At 45.2% G+C, this 26,506-nt stretch overlaps 1 protein-coding gene across 1 annotated transcript; it reads left to right on the forward strand.

Moving 5' to 3' along the window:
- The first annotated feature begins 6,387 nt into the window (after window positions 1-6,387).
- On the forward strand, window positions 6,388-26,506 carry RAD51AP1 (RAD51 associated protein 1). Its single transcript, XM_040439229.1, has 9 exons — window positions 6,388-6,527; window positions 7,855-7,904; window positions 13,160-13,289; window positions 14,063-14,172; window positions 17,206-17,295; window positions 18,485-18,640; window positions 23,613-23,762; window positions 24,722-24,865; window positions 26,345-26,506. Exons 1-9 carry the CDS (start codon window positions 6,511-6,513, stop codon window positions 26,470-26,472), a joined length of 975 nt encoding a protein of 324 aa, XP_040295163.1. The 5' UTR covers window positions 6,388-6,510; the 3' UTR covers window positions 26,473-26,506.

A 26,506-nucleotide genomic window follows, 5' to 3' on the forward strand; every position in this document is an offset into this window, starting at 1 on the left:
GGCTCTTTTACAGGGGGGCGTGGCTGGGCTCCAGAACGGTTAGTACAGCCCCTTGGGCTCCTTACCAGGCTGATATACATATCCAGTCCCCATAGCTCTGTGTGCTTTTATTGTGTAAAAACAACGATTTGATACATATGCAAATTAACCTGAGATGAGTCCTGTCCCTGACTCATCTCACATACAGGACTCATCTCAGGTTAATTTGCATATGTATCAAATCGTTTTTTTTACACAATAAAAGCACATAGAGCTATAGGGACTGGATATTGCGGATGTGCTAGTGGCCATCTAGCAACCCATGTCCTCAGCTCTATACACAAAATCCCGGTGACAGGTTCCCTTTAAGACAGATTCTCCTTAGCAATACTCAGTTAGAGCTTTGCTAAGAAGATTCTTTAAACCGAAATAACAATTAAACTTTAAGTTCCGCCCACGCCCTGGGCATGCTTTGCATAAGCTTTGCTCCTTTTGTTTGTAGAGCCACAGGACATTGCCCCAGCAATATATATATATATATATAGAGAGCGAGAGAGACTGCAATGGTAATTCATTGCCATCTGTGGGACAAGTGATCTAATTATTGCATGTTCAAATTCTCTAAAACTTAATAGAAGTGAAAAAATATATATGAAAAAATATAAAAATTCAAATCCCCTCACTTTCCCCATAATAAAAATAAACAAACAATAAAAAAATAAAGATCATATGCACTACCTTGTCCAAAACACCCATACTACTAAAATATTAATGTATTTATCCCGTGTGGTGAACGCTGTAAGAGAAGAAAATATGAAAATGGCCGATTCACCGCTTTTTCATCACTTCACTTCCTAAAGAAATGAATAAAAAGTTATCAAAAAGTCATACACATTCCGAAATATTGTAAATAAAATTTACAGATCACCTGCAAGAAATGAGCCATCATTCAGCTCCGTAGACATAAGTATAAAAAGTTATGGAGTTCAGAATTTATTTATTTTTCCCAAAGTAAATTTTTTTTTAAAGTGTTAAAATACAAAAAATAAAAATATATATATAAATATGCTATTGCTGTAATTGTACTGACCTGGAGAATGAAGGTAACAGGTCAGTTTTACTGCATAGGGAACACCATTCAAACAAAACCCATAAAACTATGGCAGAATTGCGTTTTCCCCATTTCCACCTCATTAGGAATTTGTTTCTAGCTTCCCACTACTACATTTGCAGTATTAAATGGTGCCATTACAAAGTGCAACTTGTCTTGCAAAAAAATAAGCCCTCATACGGCTACATGAATGGAAAAATTAAAATGCGTTGGCTCTGGGAAGGAAGGGAGTGAAAACTGCAAAAACGGAAACTCGCCCTTAAGGCTAGGTCTACACGACGACATTTGTCGCGCGACAATTTTTATAATGGCAGTCTATGGTGTCGCACTGCAACATGCTGCGACTGCGACGAGACAGTCGCAGAAAATCCATTTGAGATGTTGCATGTTGCAGTGCGATACCATAGACTGCCATTATAAAAATTGTTGCGCGACATTGATGCAACAAAATGTCGCGCGACAAATGTTGCAGTGTAGTTGTGCCCTATCTGTCGCGCGACAAATGTCGTCGTGTAGACCTAGCCTAAAAGGTTAAGTGCCCTTTTAAAAGAGGCCATCATCTACCTCCCCATAGTGTTGGCGGACCCATTATGTAGAGTATCTGTTTTCCAGGGTCCAAAATGTGAGCTGCTGCCTAATTAATATGGATGAGGTCTGGCCTTATACTCACAGCGTCATAGGGTATGCATTTACTAAATTCATCCTTCAGGGACACAGGTCTGACTTCTTAAAGGGATCATCCAGTCTTGTCAATAAAGGCTATTCATTGTACAATGAACAGTTATGCAGCCTTCCTTCTACTATACTATGTGTTGGAGGTCCGACTCCCAGAGCCACACCGGTCAGCTCGTCTGGATGAGCTCTGCAGCCTCTTCATAGTATACTAAGCACAGCGCCATACATTGCATAGTGGCTGTGCTTGGTATTGCAGCTCAGTCCCTTTCACTTGAATGGGAATGAGCTAAGACCATGAGAAGGTCACCAGTATTTAGGTCCCGGAAAACACCAACTTAATACAATCAAAGCAATTTCTATCTGAATGTTTTAGACAGCTATTGTATAACAATGTAAAATCATCCGAGAATGTGTGTGTTTTGTAATTGAACAGAATGCCTTTAATTGTATTTTAATTTATTAGAAGATTGTACTTTATGCTGTTATATGACATTCATCTGCAATCTATTCCATACCAAAATGATTGACTATTGAATTATGTGCAAAGTTTTCAAGAAGGTGTCCTGGATGAGAAGCTGTATTGAGATCGGAATAAAGACCAGTCTGTTGATGACTATGGTGACTAGGGGGAATGGTTCTACTCTTGTGCTTTTACATACTCATTGGGGGAGATTTATCAAAACTGGTGTAAAGGAAAAATGGTTTAGTTGCCCATAGCAACCAATCAGATTCCACCTTTCATTTTCCAAAGGAGCTGTGAAAAACGTATGGTGGAATCTGGTTGGTTGCTATGGACAACTAAGCCAGTTTTCCTTTGCATCAGTTCGGATAAATCTCCCCCATTGAGTACTGATCCATAGGGGTTCAGTCTACATTAGGTCCCCCTGAGGCTCTGTGGCACAGGTCTGGCCTATAGCCTACATGAAGCTGCGGCCACTTTTTAATGTCCATATTAAAGTTGAAACTTAAGGGGGTATTCCGGTTGTGACAAATGATCTCCTATTCACAGTATAGGGGGATAACTGTTAGATCAGGGGGGTTCTACTGCTGGGACGTCCTGCAATCTAGAGAATTGGGGCCCTGGATCCCCCTCAAATGAAGGGAGTGGCAGTGCACCTGCCCGACCATTCATTTCAGGGTTCCCATTCTTGTCATTGGTGGGGATCCCATCTTTTGAAATCCTACTGATCTAATAGTTATCCACCATCCTGTGGATAGGGGGTAACTTGTCACCACCGGAATACCCCTTTAATCCCATGGTGATCTAAATTGGATTCAGTTGACCCATCCAAGGGTGCTGCCATTGTAATACAGACCCTCAAATTCTGGATGCGTTCTTACTAAAGTTCCCCAGCTGCACCTTTACAGAGCTGACCTTTCAAGCCAGTGGAAGAGCGGCCTTTCCCAGGATTATGGTCATTTACCATAGCTCTTGTATGCTAGGTCCTACCAGAAGAGGAGTAAGGCTGGTCTCATTGCATATTCTGATCCCCCTGCGAGAGTCATGATCAGCAGAAGTCTGGCCAGCCTTGCTCTGTTCTCCTCTATGTGGTATCTTGTTATAAACCACAATCCATTACCGGATCTGTTGCGCAGTGGACTCCACAGGCACCCAATGCATGCCAGTGACTAACAGTGGGGTCCGTCAGGTTCTGCAAAGGTGACTGTTGTAAGGGGAAAAAATATGCTGCGCGTTGCGCTATATTTCTTGTCAAATATGAGGAAATCTGGGCCGGAGCCTCCAAAGCAGATGTGAATATAGCCTTATGAGGCACTGTGGTGTCCTTCCTACCACCCTCCAATAGTTTACAAGAGTACAGCGGCTCACCCCCTCGCCGTATGGATAAGGTGCCCACCCTCAGGACCTCAGAAATCAAAAGGAGGTGTAAGCAATATGAAGGGGCACACTCAGAAGGGAAACAGTGGTGGTGAAGAATAATGGACTTTATTAGTCTAAAAATATACCCCTAAAAATTATATATAAAAACATACATGTAGACACACATATACCTATGCAAATAGTAACAGATAGTGTGGAACTATAATAGGGAGGAATTCCTGTGGGTGTATTGAAGTCCCAAAGTTCTATATATACAACAGCGTGCCCGCAATGTCCTATATATACACGTGGATGCTGATAGTATGGCCGAAACCACAATGCACAATGTTAGTGCTGCACTGGATTCCATAGCGTGCAAGAAACACAACTGGTACCGAATGTCAGCTGAATCCGAAGTATTCACTTCCTCAGTGGCCATTGAGGAAGGGGCGTTAGACCCTGAAACGCGTCTGGCATTACAGAGTGAGCGTGGGAATATCACAAACAAACAAAAAGGAAGCCTGGAACCAAAGGAAATAAGAAATAAAGCAAGAAAACCTGCTTGAATCCAAAAGCTGGAAGAGCAGTCGCCAAACAGTGACGTCATCAAAGCGTCTACCCGGTCCCCCGGACAACCAGGTCACGTGGGACGCCACGTACGGCCAGCACATCACGTGGGACGCTGTGAGTGCACGGCCGCCTGGATACAACGCTGCGGAGAGCAGTGAAGAGGGGTAAGACCGCGCTCATTCGTGAGCATTATAGAACCTGTGAAGCAATTATAAGTTAATCAATTGCACTGTGAAGTGAATACTTCGGATTCAGCTGAAATTCGGTACCAGTTGTGTTTCTTGCACGCTACGGAATCCAGTGCAGCACTAACATTGTGCATTGTGGTTTCGGCCATACTATCAGCATCCACGTGTATATATAGGACATTGCGGGCACGCTGTTGTATATATAGAACTTTGGGACTTCAATACACCCACAGGAATTCCTCCCTATTATAGTTCCACACTATCTGTTACTATTTGCATAGGTATATGTGTGTCTACATGTATGTTTTTATATATATTTTTAGACTAATAAAGTCCATTATTCGTCACCACCACTGTGTTTCCCTTCTGAGTGTGCCCCTTCATATTGCTTACACCCTCCAATAGTGCCACTTCCACTTTGACCTGATTTAGAGCAAAAGCTGAGACATGGGACCCCCATTCTTCCAATCAGCAGCCACCCCAATGGTCAGAATAAATGACTTTAGTTGGAATACGGTACCTCTTTAAAGGGCATCTGTCAGCAGATTTGTACCTATGAAACTGGCTGGCCTGTTACATGTGCTCCTGGCAGCTGAAGACATCTGTGTTGGCCCCATGTTCATATGTGCCTGCATTGCTGAGAAAAATGAAGTTTTATATATGCAAAGGGGGCATTGCCATTACACCTAGAGGCTCCACTTTTTCTGCAACTATACCACACCCTCTGCACTTTGACTTTAGGAGAAGTCAGGGCCAGGCATGATGATGGGTTCACTGCCTGGCCCTGTCAACCAAAGTGCAGAGGGTACGGCACTGCAGAGAGAGCTGAGCCTCTAGGTGTACTGGCAACGCCCCCATTGCTCCTAGAGCCTCATCTGCATATGTTAAAACATGATTATTCTCAGCAGTGCGGACACATATGAACCTGGGTCCAACACAGATGTCTTCAGCTGCCAAGCGCACATGTATCAGGTCAGCCAGTGTCATAGGTACAAATCTGCTGACAGATGTCCTTTAAAGTAAATCTCTGGGCAAACAATGATTGTGGGACCAGCTGATAATAGGAAATGTATTGAGAAGAAAGCCTATCTGTACTGGCTGGCTTAACATTTACCGCTTGGGGGACTGGCCTTGTTGGAATTCAGTATGTCCAGTCCTTTGTCCCTGAGGAGATAAGAGTTGTTTGCCCTGAGTGGAGTTTATGGAGGAGGCGGAGTGTGACAACTAGCTTTTGAGCAGTATTTAAATTGGTTATCGCATCATTTTTGGCAGGCCCTGCACTTAGAATTGAATAATTACTATGTGGGGCTGTGGGCTTATTCTGGCCTTGGTCATTGGTCCATGGGTACCATTTCTATATACAGCTGGTAAAGGGGTTCTCCGGAGGGAAATAAATGATGGGAAAGGGCTCAAACTGGGTTATAAAAAATAAAAATTAGCAATACCCCATTGGTTCTCACACCTGGCGCCTAGGAAATGCCCCCTTAGACACTCACGGGGTGACGTGGTTCAGAGGTGTTCTGAGTGGGCATTTCTTGTGTCTGGGGCAATGGACCCATGAATTGTTGTGATGAGGGTGGTGAACATCACTTTTTATTTTATTTTTTTGACCTGCTGGATAATAACCCAAGTACTCCAAATGCAAGCACTGTTTGCTGCAGCAATATGCTCAATTCCGGTTGCAGCCAGTAGGTGTCTCACTACTTGCTACAAGACTCCAGCAGGCCTGTGAGTCTTTGGTATTGTCATGTGATTAGTCACGTGAAATACACAGGATTACCAAGGCTACGGGGAACGCGTGAGAAGAGAGCCGTCTGTACCACGTGATCTCACGGCGTAAGGTTACTCCCTGCAGATTCGCCGTTTTCAGTTAATGGCCAGGTGTGTCATAAAATTAATATTTGTACAGCGCATGAACCTTGGTTTAGGTTTCAGTCTATAAACTGTACTTACAGTGCTAAGGAGAAGAGGCAAATATTTTTACAATGGCGTTTTTTGACGAATGTGCGGATGTGAATAGTCAGAGCCGAAAATTGCGCGGGAGGTTTGAGTGCAGTGGCCGCTGGATTATCGGGCACAGGGCTGGCGGTGGAGGGGTCTCCGGGCTGGCAATGAATTCTAATAGAGGGTAATATACAGACAGGACATGTGCATATTACCTCAGCACTATGGACAGACCTGCCAGGTGAGTGAGCTATTTGGATTGCCTCACTGTGTGATACTGACTCCTTCACATACAGATATTATACATCTAAAACGTATACCTGTGCAAATGAGGCCTTGAAATGGTTCTCCAGGTACATAAAGGAAAAAAAATTAAACTTTATCTACTCAGGGTCTGTATTCTTCTGTCCCCCACCCAGTGACGTCACATCCATGTCTACTGATGTCATGGGATGCTGTAAGAGGGTACACTATGGAGGCGAGCGGAATGAGAATTTAGATAGTTAGTACCTGTTATTTTAGTTTTGCAAGGAGTTGAAAAGTGTCCAGATCGGGATATCCCCTGTAAAGGTGCATTTACATGGCCGAGAATTGGGCAGATTGTTGGGAACGATTGTTCCTGACAATCCAACCATGTAAATGTGTCGCCGATGAACTAGCGAAACGCTCATTCATCGGGTGATCCTGTTGTTCATGCAGGCACCATCGATCATGGCTTCCGAGCCGCAGATTGTGTAGTCTAACAGTGATCTGCTGCCCAGAAGCCATGATTCTGTATGAGGACCAGGGATCACTTTAACGAGCCCTCATTATCTTACAGTGCATGGAAATGCGTGGTCCCCTTCACTGAATGAGCAGCTGACTATTGGACCATGTAAATCCTGCTGGGTTGTCTCACCTCAGTAAATGGCATTTATCATGTAGAGAAAGTTAATACAAACCACTTACTAATGTATTGTTATTATCCATATTGTCTCCTTTGCTGGCTGGTTTCATTTTTCCATCACATTATACACTGCTTGTTTCCATGGTTACGACCACCCATCAATCCACCAGTGGTGGCTGTGCTCGCACACTATTAAAAAAAAAAAAAAGAAAGAAAGCACCAGCCTATGTGCGCTCCTATGGTCTCGGTCTCCAGCGTAGCTTACCCTTTTTCCTATAGTGTGCAAGCACGACCACCACTGATGGATTGCAGGGTGGTCTGTAACCATGGAAACGGGCAGTATATAATGTGATGGAAAAATGAATCCAGCCAGCAAAGGAGGCAATATGGACAATCACAATACATTAGTAAGTGGTTTGTATTAACTTTCTCTACATGATAAATGCCACTTGCTGAAGTGAGACAACCCCTTTAAGGCACCACTGTCTGGACATTAAAGGGACAGGTTATTGTCTTGAGATGAGAACTAGGGTAAATGTTGGAGGTGTGGCCAGAATATTGAGGGGTGGGGCTAAGTTAGTAGGTACATATGTGGGTTGCTGCAGTTTGTGTGGCTTGTGAATGGTGCCCTTTACTCTATAATACGTGTAATACAATATAAAATATATATTATATTTTTCAGGAGTAAAAAATCAGTGGATTATTCCCAATTTTTGGATTTAGAAGATGATGGTAAGTGGAAAGTTTTTAAGTTATCCCCTATGAACGTAGTAGGGGATAACTAGATGATTGTTAGGGGTTTGACCACTGGTGTTCCCACCAGGGGTGGACTGGCTATAGACCCTACAGGGAATTTTCCTGGTGGGCTGTGCCCATAGGGCCATCCCAGCCCTCCTCACTGCCGCTGGCCAGGTACATACTACTGCTCTATCTCACCTCCTAAGTTCCCTGCTCCATATCCATATTAGAGACAATTGAAGGAGGAGGACAGAACGTGGCAGCTACTGATGCCACCACAGAAGGACAGCTTCTGGGGTTCATTTTGTGTTGCACTGCGGTACGTGGTTCTGTGGGATGGCATTCTGTGCTGCACTGCGGTACGTGGTTCTGTGGGATGGCATTCTGTGCGGTACGTGGTTCTGTGGGATGGCATTCTGTGCGGTACGTGGTTCTGTGGGATGGCATTCTGTACTGCACTGTGGTTCTGTGGGATGGCATTCTGTACTGCGGTACGTGGTTCTGTGGTATGGCATTCTGTACTGCAGTACGTGGTTCTGTGGGATGGCATTCTGTACTGCACTGTGGTTCTGTGGGATGGCATTCTGTACTGCACTGCGGTACGTGGTTCTGTGGGATGGCATTCTGCACTGCGGTACGTGGTTCTGTGGGATGGCATTCTGTACTGCACTGCGATATGTGGTTCTGTGGGATGGCATTCTGTACTGCACTGCGATACGTGGTTCTGTGGGATGGCATTCTGTACTGCACTGCGGTACGTGGTTCTGTGGGATGGCATTCTGTACTGCACTGCGGTACGTGGTTCTGTGGGATGGCATTCTGTACTGCACTGCGTGGTTCTGTGGGATGGCATTCTGTACTGCACTGCGGTACGTGGTTCTGTGGGATGGCATTCTCTGCGGTACCTGGTTCTGTGGGATGGCATTCTCTGCGGTACCTGGTTCTGTGGGATGGCATTCTCTGCGGTACCTGGTTCTGTGGGATGGCATTCTCTGCGGTACCTGGTTCTGTGGGATGGCATTCTCTGCGGTACCTGGTTCTGTGGGATGGCATTCTCTGCGGTACCTGGTTCTGTGGGATGGCATTCTCTGCGGTACCTGGTTCTGTGGGATGGCATTCTCTGCGGTACCTGGTTCTGTGGGATGGCATTCTCTGCGGTACCTGGTTCTGTGGGATGGCATTCTCTGCGGTACCTGGTTCTGTGGGATGGCATTCTCTGCGGTACCTGGTTCTGTGGGATGGCATTCTCTGCGGTACCTGGTTCTGTGGGATGGCATTCTCTGCGGTACCTGGTTCTGTGGGATGGCATTCTCTGCGGTACCTGGTTCTGTGGGATGGCATTCTGTGCTGCACTGTGGTACGTGGTTCTGTGGGATGGCATTCTTTTCCAGCACTGCGGTACGTGGTTCTGTGGGATGGCATTCTCTGCGGTACGTGGTTCTGTGGGATGGCATTCTGTACTGCACTCCGGTACGTGGTTCTGTGGGATGGCATTCTCTGCGGTACGTGGTTCTGTGGGATGACATTCTGTACTGCACTCCGGTACGTGGTTCTGTGGGATGGCATTCTTTTCCAGCACTGCGGTACGTGGTTCTGTGGGATGGCATTCTCTGCGGTACGTGGTTCTGTGGGATGGCATTCTGCACTGCACTGCGGTACGTGGTTCTGTGGGATGGCATTCTGTACTGCACTGCGGTACGTGGTTCTGTGGGATGGCATTCTGTGCTGCACTGCGGTACCTGGTTCTGTGGGATGGCATTCTGTGCTGCACTGCGGTACCTGGTTCTGTGGGATGGCATTCTCTGCGGTACCTGGTTCTGTGGGATGGCATTCTGTACTGCACTGCGGTATGTGGTTCTGTGGGATGGCATTCTGTGCTGCTCTGTGGTATTAAGGACCCTGTCAACTTGTATTGGCCCCATCTACTTGTGCTGACCCACCTACAACATTGGGGCCTCTTTTATTTTATTTTTTCCAGGGACACTTTAAGTTTCCAATATCCCCCTGGCCCCCACCCATCCGGAGAATGGAATCCTTTCTCCCCCCCCATCTAGTATGTGTACTGCAGCTGCTTTCATTCTCTATGGCACTGCCAAGCTCTGTACTCTGCCACCTCCTGCAGTTCTATAGAGAATAAATGGAGTGGTAATGCGCATGCTCAACCTGCCGCTCAATCTGGATGGGAGCACGTGACCCCTGTTCTGGGAATCAGTGGTGGTCCCAGCAGTCAGACCTCCAACAATCAGCTTTGTATCCTGTGGACAGTGGATAACTTCAATACTTGGCACAACCCCTTTAAGTACCTATAGCATTACATGTGTAACAGGGGTGATTTGTTTCACTTGCTTGGTTTTCTGTAAACTAAAAAGAAATATAAGGTTCATAGGGTGCCTCCATGTGACTCTGACTTCATACAGAGACATACAGAAGTTTGTTTGTTGCCAAGGATATGTAGTACTTAAAGGGGTTGTCCTTGTTAAACACAAACTCGGACAGCACCTGTAAATGTGGTGAAATAACAAGACTTTGGCCTCATGCACACAACCTTTGTTTGGGTCCGCATCCGAGCCGCCGTTTTGCGGCCCCGTTAAAAAAATATAACATGTCCTATTCTTGTCCGCGCTTTGCGGACAAGAATAGGCATTTATATTGCCAGCGCCCGTTCCGCAAATTGCGGAAGGCAACACGGGCGGCTTCTGTCTTTTGCGGATCAGTGGTTTGCGGACCGCAAAAAACGGCACGGTCGTGTGCATGAGGCCTTAATACTCGCTGTTGTTTCCAGCCCTGAGCTCCGATCCTTCCACTGCTGATGTCATCTTCCTGGCTGCAGCGGTGACATTCTGAGCACACAGGTCACCATCCAGACAGTCACTGGTCTCAGTAGTATATGGGATGTCACCACTGCAGGCAGCAGAGAGGACTGGAGCACAGCTCTGGAAGAAGCGACTGAGAAAGGGGTATTGATTCTTCTATAACTTTACCACATGTGCATGGGTTACCTGAATTATTGTTGAACTTGGACAACCCCTTTAAAGGGAACCTGTCAGGTTAAACACGGTGTCTGAGCTGCAGGCAGCCCGTTATAGAGCAGGAGGAGCTGAGCAGACTGATGTATAGTTTTTTGGGAAAAGATTCAGTATAACCTGTATTTCATTCATTTAAATTCCTGCTCATTCTGAGCATTGAAGTCCAGAAGGCGGTCCTATCAGTGATTGACAGCTATATACATATACACAGTCATGGAGGAAGGCTCAATGTTTACAATATATCGATCGGCACTGCGGGAAATAGAGTGGCGGTGCGCGTATCCCAGGGCAGGCGTCCCATGTAGATCAAAGGAAGAACGGACTGGCACTCGCTGTTAGTATATAATCTTGTGATTTAAATCACAACAGCAAGTGCCGGTCTGTTCTTCCTTTGATAGAGGGAAGGCTGTCAATCACTGATAGGATTGCCTCCTGGACTTCAAAGCCCAGAATGAGCAGGAATTTAAAGGGGCTCTGTTACCTGGATCAATTTGATACAACCAGGCATATAACCTGATAGGGTTGATGATGCTGAGTAAATTGATACCTTTCTTTTGATTGCCAGTGCCAGCGTTTAGGAGAAATGAACACTTTTATTTTTATGCAAATGAGCTATTGGAGCACCAGGAGGCGGCTTATGCGGTTTGAGCACCGCTCTAGTGATGCCTCTGGTGCTCCATACTGACGCCCCCATCCTTATAAACACGCCCCCCTACCCTTAGATTGACAGCGCTAGACTCGCGTTAGCTTCATCTGCAGACACCCCCACCTCCGGGTTCAGCGATGTCACCGGCGCGTGCACACTAATCAAGCAGCAGAAGACAGGGTGTGCTGCACGCTCCTTGCTCGGAAACCAGTGCACAGGCCTGAGAGATCAGTGCTCGACTCAAGTCTAGTGCTGTCAATCTAAGGGGAGGCGTCAGTATGGAGCACCAGGGGCGGTGCTCAAACCGCAGAAGTCCCCCTCCTGGTGCTCCAATAGCTCATTTTCAAAAAAATAAGTGTTAATTTCTCCTGAGCACTGGCAATCTATAGAAATGTACTATCCGGCTATTTGCCTGGTTGTATAGAGCTGATCCTGGTGACAGAGCCCCTGTAACTGGATGAAACACAAGTTTTACTGAATCTTTTCCCGTATACTGTATGTCAGTCTGCTCAGCTCCTCCTGCTCTATAACATACTGTCTGCAAATGACGCTGCATTTTTGAGGTGACAGGTTCCCTTTAAGTCCCAAGTAATGTGTAATAGGGCTGTTGTAATAAGAAAACCCCTTTAAAGAGGAGATCCAGTGTACATTGTGTGCAGTGGTAGTAGAAATGTTATATATTTGCCTATATTTTATTCACTTTGAAGAGATCCGGGTGCTGTACGTAGTTGTTGAATTGGTGGTGCGGTGGAGGGTTGCACTCATGGACCTCTTCAATTACAGCATCTTGCTTTCCATTGCGACATGATGGGATTGTATTTTACTATATCAAATAAAGTTCTGACACACTTAAAGGGATTTTCTGGGATTTAGATTGGGTCGGACACCTGGCGTCCCTGCAGATCAGTGTGAATGGAAGCCGAAGTGCAGTAACAGGGCGCAGCTATTACACAGTGGACCGAGCTCTCTGCTTCTGGCTCTGTCCACTGCCATCAACATCCAAGTCCCAGAAAACCAGTTGCTGCAGTTTGTGGCTGTCTGTTATTTAAGGGTTAATCCTGCCTTATAAAGTGATGGAATATCGCCAGGATATAAATGTGGCGGTGGGGTTTTCTCATCTCAGACAATGGGGGTATATTGCTAGGATATGCCCCCATTGTCTTATAGGTGCGGGTCCCACCGCTGGGACCCGTACCTATATCGAGAACGGAGCCCCAAAAGTGAAGGGGCCGCACAGTCACCCTCCATTTATTTCTATGGGTCCGCGCTGGCTCGGCTATTGCCGTCTGCCCCATAGAAATGATTGGGTGCATGGGCCACGCATGTGCGGCACGCTCCCATTCACTTCTATGGGAAAGGCGGGGATTAGCTCTTGGTGGTGGACGGACCCCGGGAAATCTGGGGGCCTCCAGCCACAGCGCTCCCTGCTCCGTTCTCAATATAGCCGCTGGGACCCGCACCTATTAGACAATGGGGGCATATCCTAGCGATATGCCCCCATTGTCTAAGATGGGAAGACCCCTTTAAGGATCAACTTGCCCTTTGTTCGGCAAACATTTTTCCTTTTCGCCCAACAGACGAGGATTTTGCTTCTTCTGCACCTGTAAGTAAAAAAGCTCGAGTGGAGACAAAGAAAGAGAAAAAGGAAAAACCTGTGAAGAAAACTCCCAAAGAAGAGTCCACGCCAACCAATTCCCCCAAAAAGAGGCAAGTCTACATAGAATAGGCCATCTCTCAGTCACTGTGGAGTGTGGCATGCATAGCCGCACCCTGGACAAAGTACAGGGCTAACAATGTAATGTAACATAGGCACTCGTTGTTGGCCAGGGGTGGTGTAGCCAAAGGGCAGCTTTCACATTCAGTGTCTCGACTGTTTTCACGGAGTACTAGGCCACTGATTGCTCAGTCGGGTGCACCATTCGTATGGCGGGGGGAGAATGTCACTTTAGGAGTCACTCTTTTCCCAACTGCTGGGGGCAGCATTTTGATATATATGCCTGACACCTTGGATCAGCAACTTTTGGCACTCCAGCTGCTGTGAAACTACAACTCCCAGCATGCAAACCTACTCAGCTGTTCTTGTAACTCCCACAGAAGTGAAAGGAGGATTATGGGAGTTGTAGTTTCAGAACAGCTGGAGGGCCGGAGCTTACTGATCCCTGCCTTACACTAAGCTTTTGCGCTGCCTCAGCAAAACGGAGCAGTAGTGGAGCACTGCCAGGCATCCTTCTCCTGCGCTGGTCTTTAGTGAGGAAGTCACTAGGAGGCCTCTTATGCGGGGAGGAGACAATGTGGCGGCATGGAACAGGGGTGGTTTATCATGAAGCATGTTGGTGACAATTTGAAGTGGCTAGCATCAGTATGAGGGTTACTGTGAGGTTGGCATTAGGGCAATATACAGCGATATAACAAAAGCGTTGAGGTATATATTAGTTTTTGTGTTGCTCTATGATATCATTAGCGCCTTTTTTATGTTTCAGACTTCCTTTGGAAGATAAACTGTATCGGCGGGATTTGGAAGTTGCTTTGGCCCTGTCTGTGAAGGAGTCGTCTGTTATCATAGAGAACGATGAGAATATTACGAGAAACGGTATTTATTTGTCCACATCAATAAAAGTTTGGGGCCTGCAGCCTCTACCCCCTTTATGAAACAAGTAGACAGTACTGCAGTCACCTTCCTTGTAGTCTTCTGGCTGGAAAAGGAAAATTAACCTTAATCTTTTAAATTTCCTTTTTGTGAATCCTCCTCCACGGCACTTACATCGAGATGACCATCCTCCCACCATGTAGGGACGGGAAGAATAAATTTGATCCTCCCGAGTGTCTTTCTGTCCCTTTTAGGTAGGGAAAAGATCATTGTGGCACCATAGCAGTTGCTGTGAGTCTGTTCCTGTGATGGGCGAACAGGTTTAGGGTCATTGGATTGATGCACGTCTACCATGCAAGGGATGGTGACGGGGCCGGCATGGTATTTCTGCATTCCCCTGAAGGTTACTGGCAGTGGTAACTTTGTGGTGTTCAGGCTTGCACGTGGAGGTCTCAGATGTGCCTCACCTCCTACAGCCCAATGGTGTGCCAGCCAGTTGGAGAGCACATGGTGACCACGCACTCTTGGAGTCCCTTTGATCTCTTTAGCTGCCACTGCCTGATAAGTTCTGCTGCAGCGGATGACGTCACTCAGTGCCTGAGGCCGAGTGGCTGACATAAGTGGCGGCTTCTCATCCAGGACCCTGGCGTGCGGCTGCATGAGTGTCTATTGGCTGCAGATTCTGCCGCTAGATTCAAGGCAGATGTCGACTTTTGAGTTCTGGAGGTAGGAATTCTATATATGGGGTCAGTTATACAAAAATCGGTCCAGGAAGTTTGTGGATTGGAGTAGAAGAACAGAAGTCTATTCCCTGAGCATAAAAATGTTCACTTAATGGTTTTGAAGAAAAATCCTGAAGAGAATCATAGAATCAGAGAGTCATATTAATCACATCTATTTGGACCAAAAGATCTTGGTATCCTCTAGTGAAGATGATGTCTCTAGAGCAGTGGTTCTCAACTCCAGTCCTCAGGACACACCTGCCGGTCATGTTTTCTGGATTTCCTTAGTATTGAGCAGATGATATAATTTGTGTCAATACATCAAGACTTACCACAGGTATTTATTCTGTGCGATATTCTCAAGTCATGACCGGTAGGTTGGTTCTGAGGACTGGAGTTGAGGAACACTGGTCTGGAGGGTCCTGGTCTCTACCGTTGAACAGGAACCTTCTTTCTCAGGGCCCACTCCCTTATCCTCAGGTATACAGGCTTCATTTACCAGCTTGGATGATGAAAGGCTTAGTCTTAGGGCTAGGGGCCTAATCAAATGAGGTGATTAATACCATGTTGACCAGTACAAAGGAGGTCACTTCAAAAATGTATTCTAAAATTTGGAACAGATATTGCATGTGGTACAATCTGAGGTTTCCCTGGAGAAATTTTCATTTCAGTTGATCTTGAATTTTCTACAGGCAGGTTTTAACAAAAGGGTGCTTGCCAGTACCATGAGAGTTCGTATTTGTGCATTAATCACAGTTTATGATGAAAAAATTGTGGATCATCCGTGGGTTGTTTTTCGAAGGGGGCTGATAAAGACCTAAGCTTAGGTCTATCTTACCCCCTTAGAATTTAAATTTGGTGTTGTCATGGTTGATATATATTATCTTTGAACCCCTCCTGTAAATTTCTTTGAAGTTCCCAACCATTAAAATAGTGTTTTTGGTGGCCTTTACCTCAGCCTGTAGAGGACATTCAGAATCTGAGGAGTAGAGAACCTCTTTTCAGAGTTTCTGATGATAGGATAGTGAGGAGGTTGGCTTTTTGTAAGGCCTATAAGGCTGTGGATACAGAACCCACAGTTAATTTGAAGGCACATTCGACCAGGACTATGGTGCTGCCATGGAGCAGATTTGTAGGGGCAGTGCCCTGGTTTAACCCTCATACATACATACATTTAAAAGGGGGTGTCTCACTTGAGCCAGTGGCATTTATCATGTAGATAAAGTTAATACAAGGCACTTAATATATTGTTATCATCCATATTGCTTCCTTTGCTGGCTGGGTTCATTTTTTTATCTAATTTAAATGCTTCTCGTTTCCATCTGGCAGCGGTGGTCATGCTTGCACATTATAGGAAAAAGTGCCAGCCTATGTGTGCTCCCACAGCCCCGACCATCAGAGAAGGCAGTGTTTTTTTCTATAGTGTGCAAGCACGGCCACTTCGTATTTGCTCTGCAGCGGCGATCATAACCCCTGGGTACAAACTGTGTATAATGTGATGTAAAAATGAATCCAGCCAGCAAAGGAAGCAATATGGAGTGGACAATCACAATATATTAGTGCCTTGTATTAACTTTACGTAGTGTACATGATAAATGCCGTTTGCTGAAGTGAGACAACCCCTTTATTTAATTATAAGCTTACTGTGAATTTGAAACAGGACTGATCTTTTAGTAGCAAAGTCCTACAAGCTGTGGTAGCAGCGTAAGTGCTGAGGAGGAACTGAAGAATGATCTAATTTATTCTTCTTCCTGTTCCTACCTGATGGGAGGAGGGTTATCTGAACGTAAGCACCGTCATGGCAGATTCACTCCCATAGGAGCACCCGATATTGGAAAGCGTAGTCCACTTTTCCTACCATGGAATATGTTATAAATGATCACCTGTTGGACACCCATCTGTCCTCAGAACAGTGGGTTACCTAAACCCAATTCCCTGTATTGAGGTGGCCACTGGCTGGACTGTGCTGTCACTCCCATAGAGTGGAGATCTCAGACATCTGTGACACAACCTGTGGATATGCCATAAATGTCTGTGGGTGGAAACTCTATTTAAGCAGGATTTTTTTTTATATATGTAGAAATATCTGACCCGTTACATTCCTACCTCATCATGAGGTCTGGGGAGGAGGAGTATTTTCTTTATGAAAATGATAACCAGCTACATCTGTAAGAATCAGGGGCCTCTCATTATGTAGAATTGGTGGAAAGTGACTCACTGGAACCCATAGCAGAGTTCCCCTTTACTTGGTGTCTTTGTTCTATTTAACATTCTTCTATGAATCTCAATGTTAATTTTGTCTTGTGTTATCCAGAAGCCCCAGAAGACAATTACAGGTATATTAAAGATCCCGACGTGTCAGAAGTGTCTTTCTCAAACTGCAGTGTTGACAGCAGCACGCTAGGTAAGTGTTTTTAGAGTAAAATCTCTTTCCCCGCTGCAAACCTCCATTGCACAATGCTTTTACATATAAACTTCACTGCTTAAAAGCAATCGGTCACTGTTAAATCGGGCACAATGCCTTGTACGGATGGCTTGGCTGAATAATGCTAATTTTCACTTAGCAATCCGTTTCTTCATTCTGGGGGGAAAAGGTACTTTTAATCCATTTTCAAATGAGCAGTTAAGTGCACCCTAGAGGGCCAAAACCACCCTTTCTGCTCCTGCTTCCTCTGCCAGAGCCTCCCTATCCTTAATTGACAGGGCCGGGTTCTTGCACAGTCATCTCATCTGGCCCTGTCAATCAAGAAGTAGAGGGAGGGGCTGGCAGAGGAAGCAGGAGGGGCGAGGGTGCACAGAGTGGTTTGGGAGTACCCTTGGTGCATGTAACTGCTCATTTGCATATCTATTAAAAGTACAGAATGAAGCAATGGATCACTAAGCTCCCCCTACAAGGCAGTGTGCCTGGTTTAACAGTGACTTTCCTGGTAACCGACTCCCATTAATCCCAATAGTCATATTATTCCTATTGCTGGAATCACACCAATCACAAAAATGGGGACTCGCGCCCCCGGAGCATGTGCACTGCTGCTCTATTTATCTCTATGGCAAAGCTGGAGATAGCCAAATACCGCACACGGCTATTTCTGGGAGGTCCTATACAGATGAATAGGGCAGCAGTGTGCGTGCTTGACCTGCTACACTGTTCATTCCAGAAGGCCCTGTAACAACCCTCATCTTCGTGATTCTGGGGTCCAAGTAGCAGGACCCCATCTTAAAATTACTGGAATACCTCTTTAAAATTATAAGTGTCTTTTTTTTTTTTTTTGTAGATAATGAAATTATGACTGTTGTAAATATAGTTGGCATGTAGTATGGGCCCCTTAAGTGCAACGACGTAGGTGATTTTAACCTAAAGATCAGCAAAATTGTGCACCCCTCTGCATTATGGCGGGCACTACTCAATGCTAGCTGTATAATTCTGTATACTACAAGCTCTCTCTAGTGGTGGCTGGTGACAGAATTATTTGCATGTTTGGCCAAGGAGCAGGGACAACTCCCCCACTTTTAGCCTCCTCCAAAAAGGAAAAAAAAAGCTTTCTTTTCAGTTCCCTCCCATCAGCATTGAATTCACTTTTCGTTTTACTCCACAGGTCTAGAAGAGATCATAGATGATGATGAAGACCTTGTTAGAGGAAGAGGTCGCAGGCAAGCAGCATCTAAGGCCATTTGTGAGCAGAGGAAACTTCTGACAGAAGAAAGTGGTGATGAAGAGGAGGCTGATGAGTTTAATCCAGATACAATAGCAGGTCTGTGTCAGTATAGAGGAGGACAAATAGGAAATAATGCAGCTATTTCAGCTTATTTTCGTTTTAGTAAAGGCCCGGTTGTAAGTGGAGTTGGGCTTCACATGGGTTTTCCATTACGCCCCATGACGGCACCTGTGTGAGATCCTCCCCGTTCCGGGCAGGAAACGGGAACTTCCCAGATCTTTAAAAGGGTCCTCTGTACTCCACTGCTCATTCTCTTCCTGTTTCCTGTCCGTAGGACAGGGGGATCGTTCTTTCCCAGGTCTATTAGGGGGGTGCAGGACCTCTAGGGTAAATATCTTAGGCCTAGGTACCTGACGGTGTAAGTCTCCACTAGGAGCCGCTGTAAAGCCCGGTCGTTCTCTCTTCATTATGCCATGGGGGGGGATCCCTGGTGGCCACCTCGTACCCTTTGGTCTGTGGCCGGCGAAGAGGGGGGAGGAGTTGTCCTCTCCTCGTGGTTAACGACAGGCCTGTTCCGGGCGCACGGGAAGTGACACGTGCGTTCCACCTGAACAGGAAGGGGAGGAGCCAAGAAACATAGAGGGCGGTGCGCGGCCTTTTTGAAGAGGGGACGCCGACCAGCCAGCATGGATGGAAGCAGCAGCCGGCTTTGACCAGACGGCCAGATCTTCCTTCCATACCCCTTGAATGCACACAGAATGCAGGAAGAAGGGGAGATGCAACAGCGCACTGAAAGACAGGAGCTACACTCCGAATCCAACATGGTACTCCTGGGGGTAAGAGGGGTTATCCCTGCTATCTCCTTTTTAGGAGATTATATTTTCCTTTTGAAAACTGATTATGGGCTATGTGTTAATGCAGGTTAAGGAGGCCCCAAGAAAAACTACATACAAGACTAAAGCCAGAGAATGTGGAATTTGCAAAAGAAAATTGAGCCCATCTTACCCCAAAGCTTGTTGTCAACCCTGTCTGGATAAATTGGTAGTGGAAGAATCCCCATCCTTACTCCAGAATATTCAGGATTTAGTCAAAATGGAGGTTCGTTCCTCTGTGGAACAATTTAAAAAGTCACTTCCAGGCATAGGAAAACTCAGGTGATTGAATGTGACACTACGGAGTCTGATTCAGATGAAGATGGAGCAAATACAAGCTTGGATTCTTCCTCTGAAAATCTTGCGGGGAGGCCACTGTCAAAGTGGAGGATATAGATTTATTACTAAAAGCAGTGAGGTCCACAATGGAGGTAGAGGAAGAGAAAGTGTCTAGATCCAGACAAGAAGTAATGTTTGAGAGTCTGAGACCAAGAAAAGCAAGAGTATTCCCCATTCAGGATTGCATTAAAGAACTAGTTAAACGTGAATGGGACAAACCGGATAAAAAGTTCTTTATCCCTAGAGCTGTTAAAAGAAAATACACATTTAATGATGAAGAAATTGCAGCCTGGCAGGATGTCCCTAGGGTAGACGCCCCGGTAGCAAAAGTGAATAAAAGATCAGGACTTCCATTTGAAGATCTAGAATCCCTTAAGGATCCGATGGATAAGAGAGCAGACACCTATCTAAGAAAAAATTGGGAGACAGCCACGTCGTCTTTTAAGCCTAATATCGCAACGACCTCAGTGGCCAGATCGCTTTAAGTCTGGTCAGGAGAATTAGAATCACATATAGTGAATAAGACCCCAAGAGAACAATTACTGGAGGCGATACCTACCATGCTAAAGGCAGTAGATTTTATTTCAGACGCCTCAGCGGATGCGCTAAGGTTATCGGCTAGAGCAGCTGCATTATCTAACTCTGCCAGGAGATCCCTCTGGTTGAAGGGATGGAAGGGTGATGTGGCATCTAAATTATGCGCCCTCCCTTGACAGGGAAATTTCTTGTTCAGGTCAGCATTGGATGACATCCTGGACAAGGCGTCTGATAGAAAAAAGGGATTTCCAGTCCCAGCTCTTCCCAAACAAAGAAAGCCATTTCGGGGTGGAGAGAAAAAAGAAGAAAAGTAGTGATTGGAGAAGTAGTAAATCAAAGGGTTTGTTGTTCAAATCCAAACCTCAAACCCCAAATGTGTCTCAGCAGTGACGCCAGGCCGCAGGTGGGCGGTTGTCTTTCTTTATTTTCTCAAGCCTGGCAAAATATCACATCAAGTGCCTGGATAAAAAATATTATAAAGGAAGGTTACTGCCTAGATTTCAAAAAGCTTCCACCAAAAACATTAAAAATCACTGCTTTAAATCAACACTCGCCAAAGCAAGCAACATTGATAGAAGAAGTAAAAAATCTACCGACCAAGTCTGTACTAATACTGGTTCCCACGGAAGAAATAGGGGAAGAATTTTATTCGACTCTCTTCCTCGTCTCCAAACCCAACAGGACTTATCGAACGATAATAAATCTAAAAGAGCTCAATCAGTATTTAACATACCAAAAATTTCGAATGGAATCAATATCATCAACAGTTCTTCACCTATTCCCCAACTGCGTGATGGCCTCTATAGACATAAAAGACGCCTACTACAATGTACCCATACTCATTTCTCTGGGTGGCAGTACGGATGGTGGAATCGATAGCTCATCTACAATTCAGAGCGCTCGCCTTTTGGATTATCACAAAACTTGTTCACAAAACTATTGGCAGAGGTGATGGCACAAGTAAGGAGATCGGACATTATCATAATTCCTTATCTAGACGACCTCCTTATGGTAGGGCAGTCCCCAGATGTCTTGGCGAGCCAAATTCAGGAAGTGCAGGGGATTCTGACAAAACTAGGTTGGCTCATAAATTGGGACAAGTCATGTCTAACACATTTTTCTAGGAATTCAACTAGATTCATTAGCCCAAAAATCCTTTCTTCCAGTAGAAAAGAGACTGGCATTACAACAGAGGATGAGGAGATTCAGCAGAACCAGAATATCTACGCTGAGAAAGGCTATGTCCATTTTAGGTCTAATGACGGCATGTATACCAGCGGTGAAATGGGCCCAGTTCAGGTCCAGAATACTGCAGTCATACATCCTTTCGCATTGGGACAAGGGAATGTTATCCCTAGACTGCAAATGTGTAATCCCCAGGTCAGTAAAGGATTCCCTTTTATGGTGGATGAAGGAGCTGAACTTGATTCAAGGAGTAGAATGGGTGAAAGAAGATCCATTGATAAACAGACGCCAGCCCCAAGCGGTGGGGGGCCCACTCAGTTTTGGGGTTTTCCCAAGGTCAGTGGTCAAAATCTGAGTCTATAATCCCAAAACTCCATGGAACAGAGGGCAGTACTGTGTGCCTTGAGGGAGGGTCTTCCCTTTCTGATAGACAGACACGTCAGAATTCTATCCGACAGCGCGACGGAGGTGGCCTATATCAACATACAACGGGGGACAAGATCTCCTCAGCTATTGAATCTAGCGTCCTTAATTTTCCAACTAATGGAGGGGAAGGTTCTATCTCAGCAGTACACCTGAAAGGCTCAGAAAACTGCCAAGCGGACTTTCTGAGCAGACACAAGTTCAGTCAAGGAAACTGGTGTCTAAACCAAGAAGTCTTTCATCAGATTGAAGCTCTGTGGGGGTCCCCAACAATAGACCTTTTTGCATCCAGAGAAAACAGGAAATGCCGAAAAAAAAAATTCTGTTTGTCAGATCAGTCCCTGGGGATAGACTTGCTGTATCAGGGCCCTCTACGTCATCCGGAAGTAAAGAAGTTACACTTAACAGCCTGGATTTTGAGAGGGAGTTCTTTAAGGCCAGGGGTAGAAACTCTACTAGTGGTAGAAACTCTACTAGCTAGTAGAAAGGAGGTTACCTCTAACATTTATTTGGGGGTTTGGAAGACTTTTTTGTTCAATTTGCTGGGTCAGGCCTAGATCTGGTTTCGCCACCAAATATTCCATTAATTTTAAATTTTCTACAGGAGGGTCTTAACAAAAAAATAAAACCTAGCACTCTAAAAGTCCAGATTTCTGCCCTCTAGGCAGACGAGGAGACATTTCATACACTTGGTGTGAGGAGATGTGTCTGTAGATACTTAGAGTCAACAAGGGAGTGTAGGAAAGCCTCTCAACTCTTCGTTCAGTTACAGGGTCCAAACAGAGGGTTAAAAGTTACAAGTCAGATGGATTATGAAAACAATAGGCTTAGCCTATTCTCTGGCAGGTCTCCAGGTTCCTATGGGATTCTCGGCCCATTCTATGAGAGCAGTGGCATCATCTTGGATAGAGAAGCGGTGTGCCACCATTAAACAAATTTGTAGAGCTGCGACCTTGAGCATCCGACCACGTTTTACAAACATTACAGATTGGACTTATCGTCTGCTCAGGACCTGTCCTTTGGGAGAAAGGTGCTGCAGGCGGTAGTCCCACCCTAAAATTATCTAGTCTAATCTCTCACAAGTGGTGTCATGGGGCGTAATGGAAATACATTGATTACTCTTACCGGTAATCCGTTTTCCAGAGCCCATGACAGCACCTACATTACTCCCCTCCCCCCCAAAAAAATAAAAAATGTACATATATATGTAGTTTCATAGAAGTTATCTTAAAGAGGAGATATGCTGAATGGCATATATTTAAGATATTTATGTATGAGGTGTTAAGTTTCACTGTGTATAGGTGTTTTGGCGGTCCTAGGAATCTCGTCACAGACTGAGCAGTGGAGTACAGAGGACCCTTATAAAGATCTGGGAAGTTCCTGTTTCCTGTCTGGAAGGGGGAGGATCTTTCACAGGTGCTGTCATGGGCTCATGGAAAACAGATTACCGGTAAGAGTAATCAATGTATTTCCAGCACTGTAATTTTGATGGCCTAGCGTTAGAACAGGCTATCGATAGCTTGGGTTCTGTTCACATCTTTGCTGGATGCAGCTTTATTTACCTGTACGGGTGAAGTCTGTCGGGCACTGCTGATGTCAACCATTTCAAGTGTTGCTATAAATGGTGGGCATGCTGCATTTTGTATTAGCAGTCTGTTAGGTTGTTGCGGTAAGCGCAGCAGCTAAACCTTTCCAGCCACCTCTATTTTCAGATGGGGATTCTGAGAGTGACACAAGTTTCAGCGGCGAAGATGAAGAATTTGAAGTAAAAAAATCTAAGAAACCATCAGCAAGTAAAACTGCTAAACAAAAGCCGAAGAGTGAAAAGAAGGAGAAAAATGTCTCAAAGACACAGAAAGCTGGTAAGTTCTGTGTCCCTGAGTCCCTCATAATTGTGGGAAACTGCTCTTGTGTTTTCAGTTTTCTGGCTCCAAGTCGGTATTCACACCTCTAACAAATGCTGCGATGTAGATCGGCAACAATACCTCACAAAGTCCTTGAGCTTTGGACCTCAGATCTCTGTAAGGCTACCTGCACACGTTGCGGATTACACATGGGGTTTTCCGCAGCATAGTGTATTCTTTGTGTGGTTCTTTGGTTCTGCAGCAAAACTGCACCAAAAACTGCAAGTAGCACATGAGGCATTTGATGAGGAAACGCACAAAAATCCGCATGGAATTTCTGCAAGACAGCCCGCACCCGTGTGCAGGTAGCCGAACCAAGGTCTTACATTTTAGGGTACATTCATGTTGTGAGGATTTTTCACCGATTTACCTTCGACAGATGGCATACGGTGAAATACATAGCCCATAGGCTCCTATATTAAAGAGTAACTAAACGTTTGTATACATTTTTCTTAACCTGTCCCTAATAACACTTTTTGTAATATAGCTTATTAATGTATTTTGTATTTTTATTACACTTTTCCTACCTAAAGCGTGCGCTTAAAATCTACTTTTCTGTACTCACTGCTCAGTGGTGTACAGAGTACACCTATTGCTGCTCCTGTCCGTGCCCCCGGAGGTTTACGAAATGCTGGCATAGCACATGGGTACCCTTTAACCATGTGCTATGCAAGGGTGTATTTGAGCTGTACACAGGGACCTTTTGTGGCACATAAACTAAATGTACACTGCGAACACAATGCGAATGAACATTTACTTTCAACTCTGATGCACAGAATTATAGCAAACCCATCCCCCCCCTGCTCTTCCAGTAGCACAAGAACTCCACTGGGCAGTGGGGGGTGGAGAGAATTAACACTTTGTTGAGAATCCCGACCCTCTTCATCATTGACCTTGTACTTCTTATTCTTATGCAGCACCTGCGCCTCCTACTCCAGTGACCATTAAAATAAAGCCAATGCCAGCAAAGAAGGCACCAGTCAGTTCACCTGCTGCTTCTAAGCCAGCTTTACACACCAGCCCGCCAGTGGGCATGAACAGACCAGCATGGACACCTCCAGGTAAGCTCAGAAAGTTGTGCTTTCAATTTTACATGATGAATGCAATCTTCTATTTACACCTTAGGGGCAAATTTTTTATTGCAATTTACTCATTTTAGGCTATATATTTTTTTTTATTGGTCTTTATTAAAAATCTTTATCCGTGTCCTGAGATACAAGAGTTAAAAAAAAATCAGTCTGCAAGCTGTAACAGTCTGTTTTCTCTGAATCCTGTCATCTGACAGCTCATGTAGAGGTCTTATATTTGACCTTCTGACCTTATAAACTATTATTGAGACCATTTGATACAAATTGAGCAATAGTGTTTCTGAGGTCTGGAAATCAGAAATGAGAGCTACACATGAGCTGTAAAATGCAATCATAAAAAAATGCCCCCAAAGGTGTGCATAGCCTTTAATATATTCGATAGGTATATAACACATTCAGTACCTCCGTCATCATTTATTAAAGGGGTTTTCAAAGATGTTGATACTGATGACCTATTCTCAGGATAGGTCATCAGGGTCTGACACCTGGGGCCCCCAACGATCAGCTGTTTTGAGAAGGCATTGGCGCTCCTGTGAGCAACGTGGCCTTCTCACAGCTCAGCAAGCACAGCGCTGTACATTGTATAGCGGCTCTGCTTGGTATCGCGCTCAGCCTTATTGAAGTGAATGGGGCTGAGCTGCGATACCAAGCACAGCCACTGTACAATATATGGTGCTGTGCTTGGTGAGCGTGGAGAACGCCGCAGCATGCAAAGGAGCACCGGTGCTTTCTCAAAACAGCCATCTGTGGGGGTCCTGGATACTGATGACCTATCCTGAGAATAGGTCATCAGTATCCACATCTCGGAAAACCCCTTTAACCTGCCATACTTACACGTTTTCCAATCCCTTTTTAAGATCTCTGCTCGCAGTCACTGAATTTTATTATACATTATGGCTGGAGAAAGAAATCTAAATCCTGATCACGTCCAGATGAGCTTCTCATTGTGTCAGTTTGACAAGTTGTGAACAAGGTAGGTTTTTAGCCTTTGGATGAAATGTTCACATCTTGTCAAACTGATACCATGAGAAGCTCATCTGGACGTGATCAGGATTTAGATTTCTTTCTCCAGCCATAATGTATAATTAAATTCAGTGACTTCAAGCAGTGATCTTGCAAATGATAGGGAAATGAAGCACTTCCTACTTTTTTTAATTATTATTATTATTCAGATTCTCAATGCAAGAGGCCGAGATGCTGGTGGGTATCCTTAGTAGTTAGACTCAGTCTCTCTCCTCTCTGCCCCCTTCTCCTGTTGGCTGGCCCCAGTACACATTAGCGGGTCCAGCTGGCATACATCTAATATATATGACCAGCTATAAAATTACATTGGCTCAGGTTGACCCAGGATCACCCGCTTAAAATGTAATATAACTGTTTTTGATCCATTGAAAGGAATTGTGTTAGATTTCTTTTATCTGACAATTGGTCTAAAGTCCTTTCTCTCTGCAGCTTCATCTGGAGCATTGAAGAGTCCTCTGGCCGCAGTAGATGTAAGGTCTCCTAATCAAGGTCTGCGCCTCGGCCTGTCAAGACTGGCGAGGGTGAAACCATTACATCCAGCCACTGCCTTGCATTGAGCCCTCCTCATGGACATGCAGAATAACTGCAGTA

Source organism: Bufo bufo, chromosome 1 (genome assembly GCF_905171765.1).
Source record: "Bufo bufo chromosome 1, aBufBuf1.1, whole genome shotgun sequence".
NCBI lineage: Eukaryota > Metazoa > Chordata > Amphibia > Anura > Bufonidae > Bufo > Bufo bufo.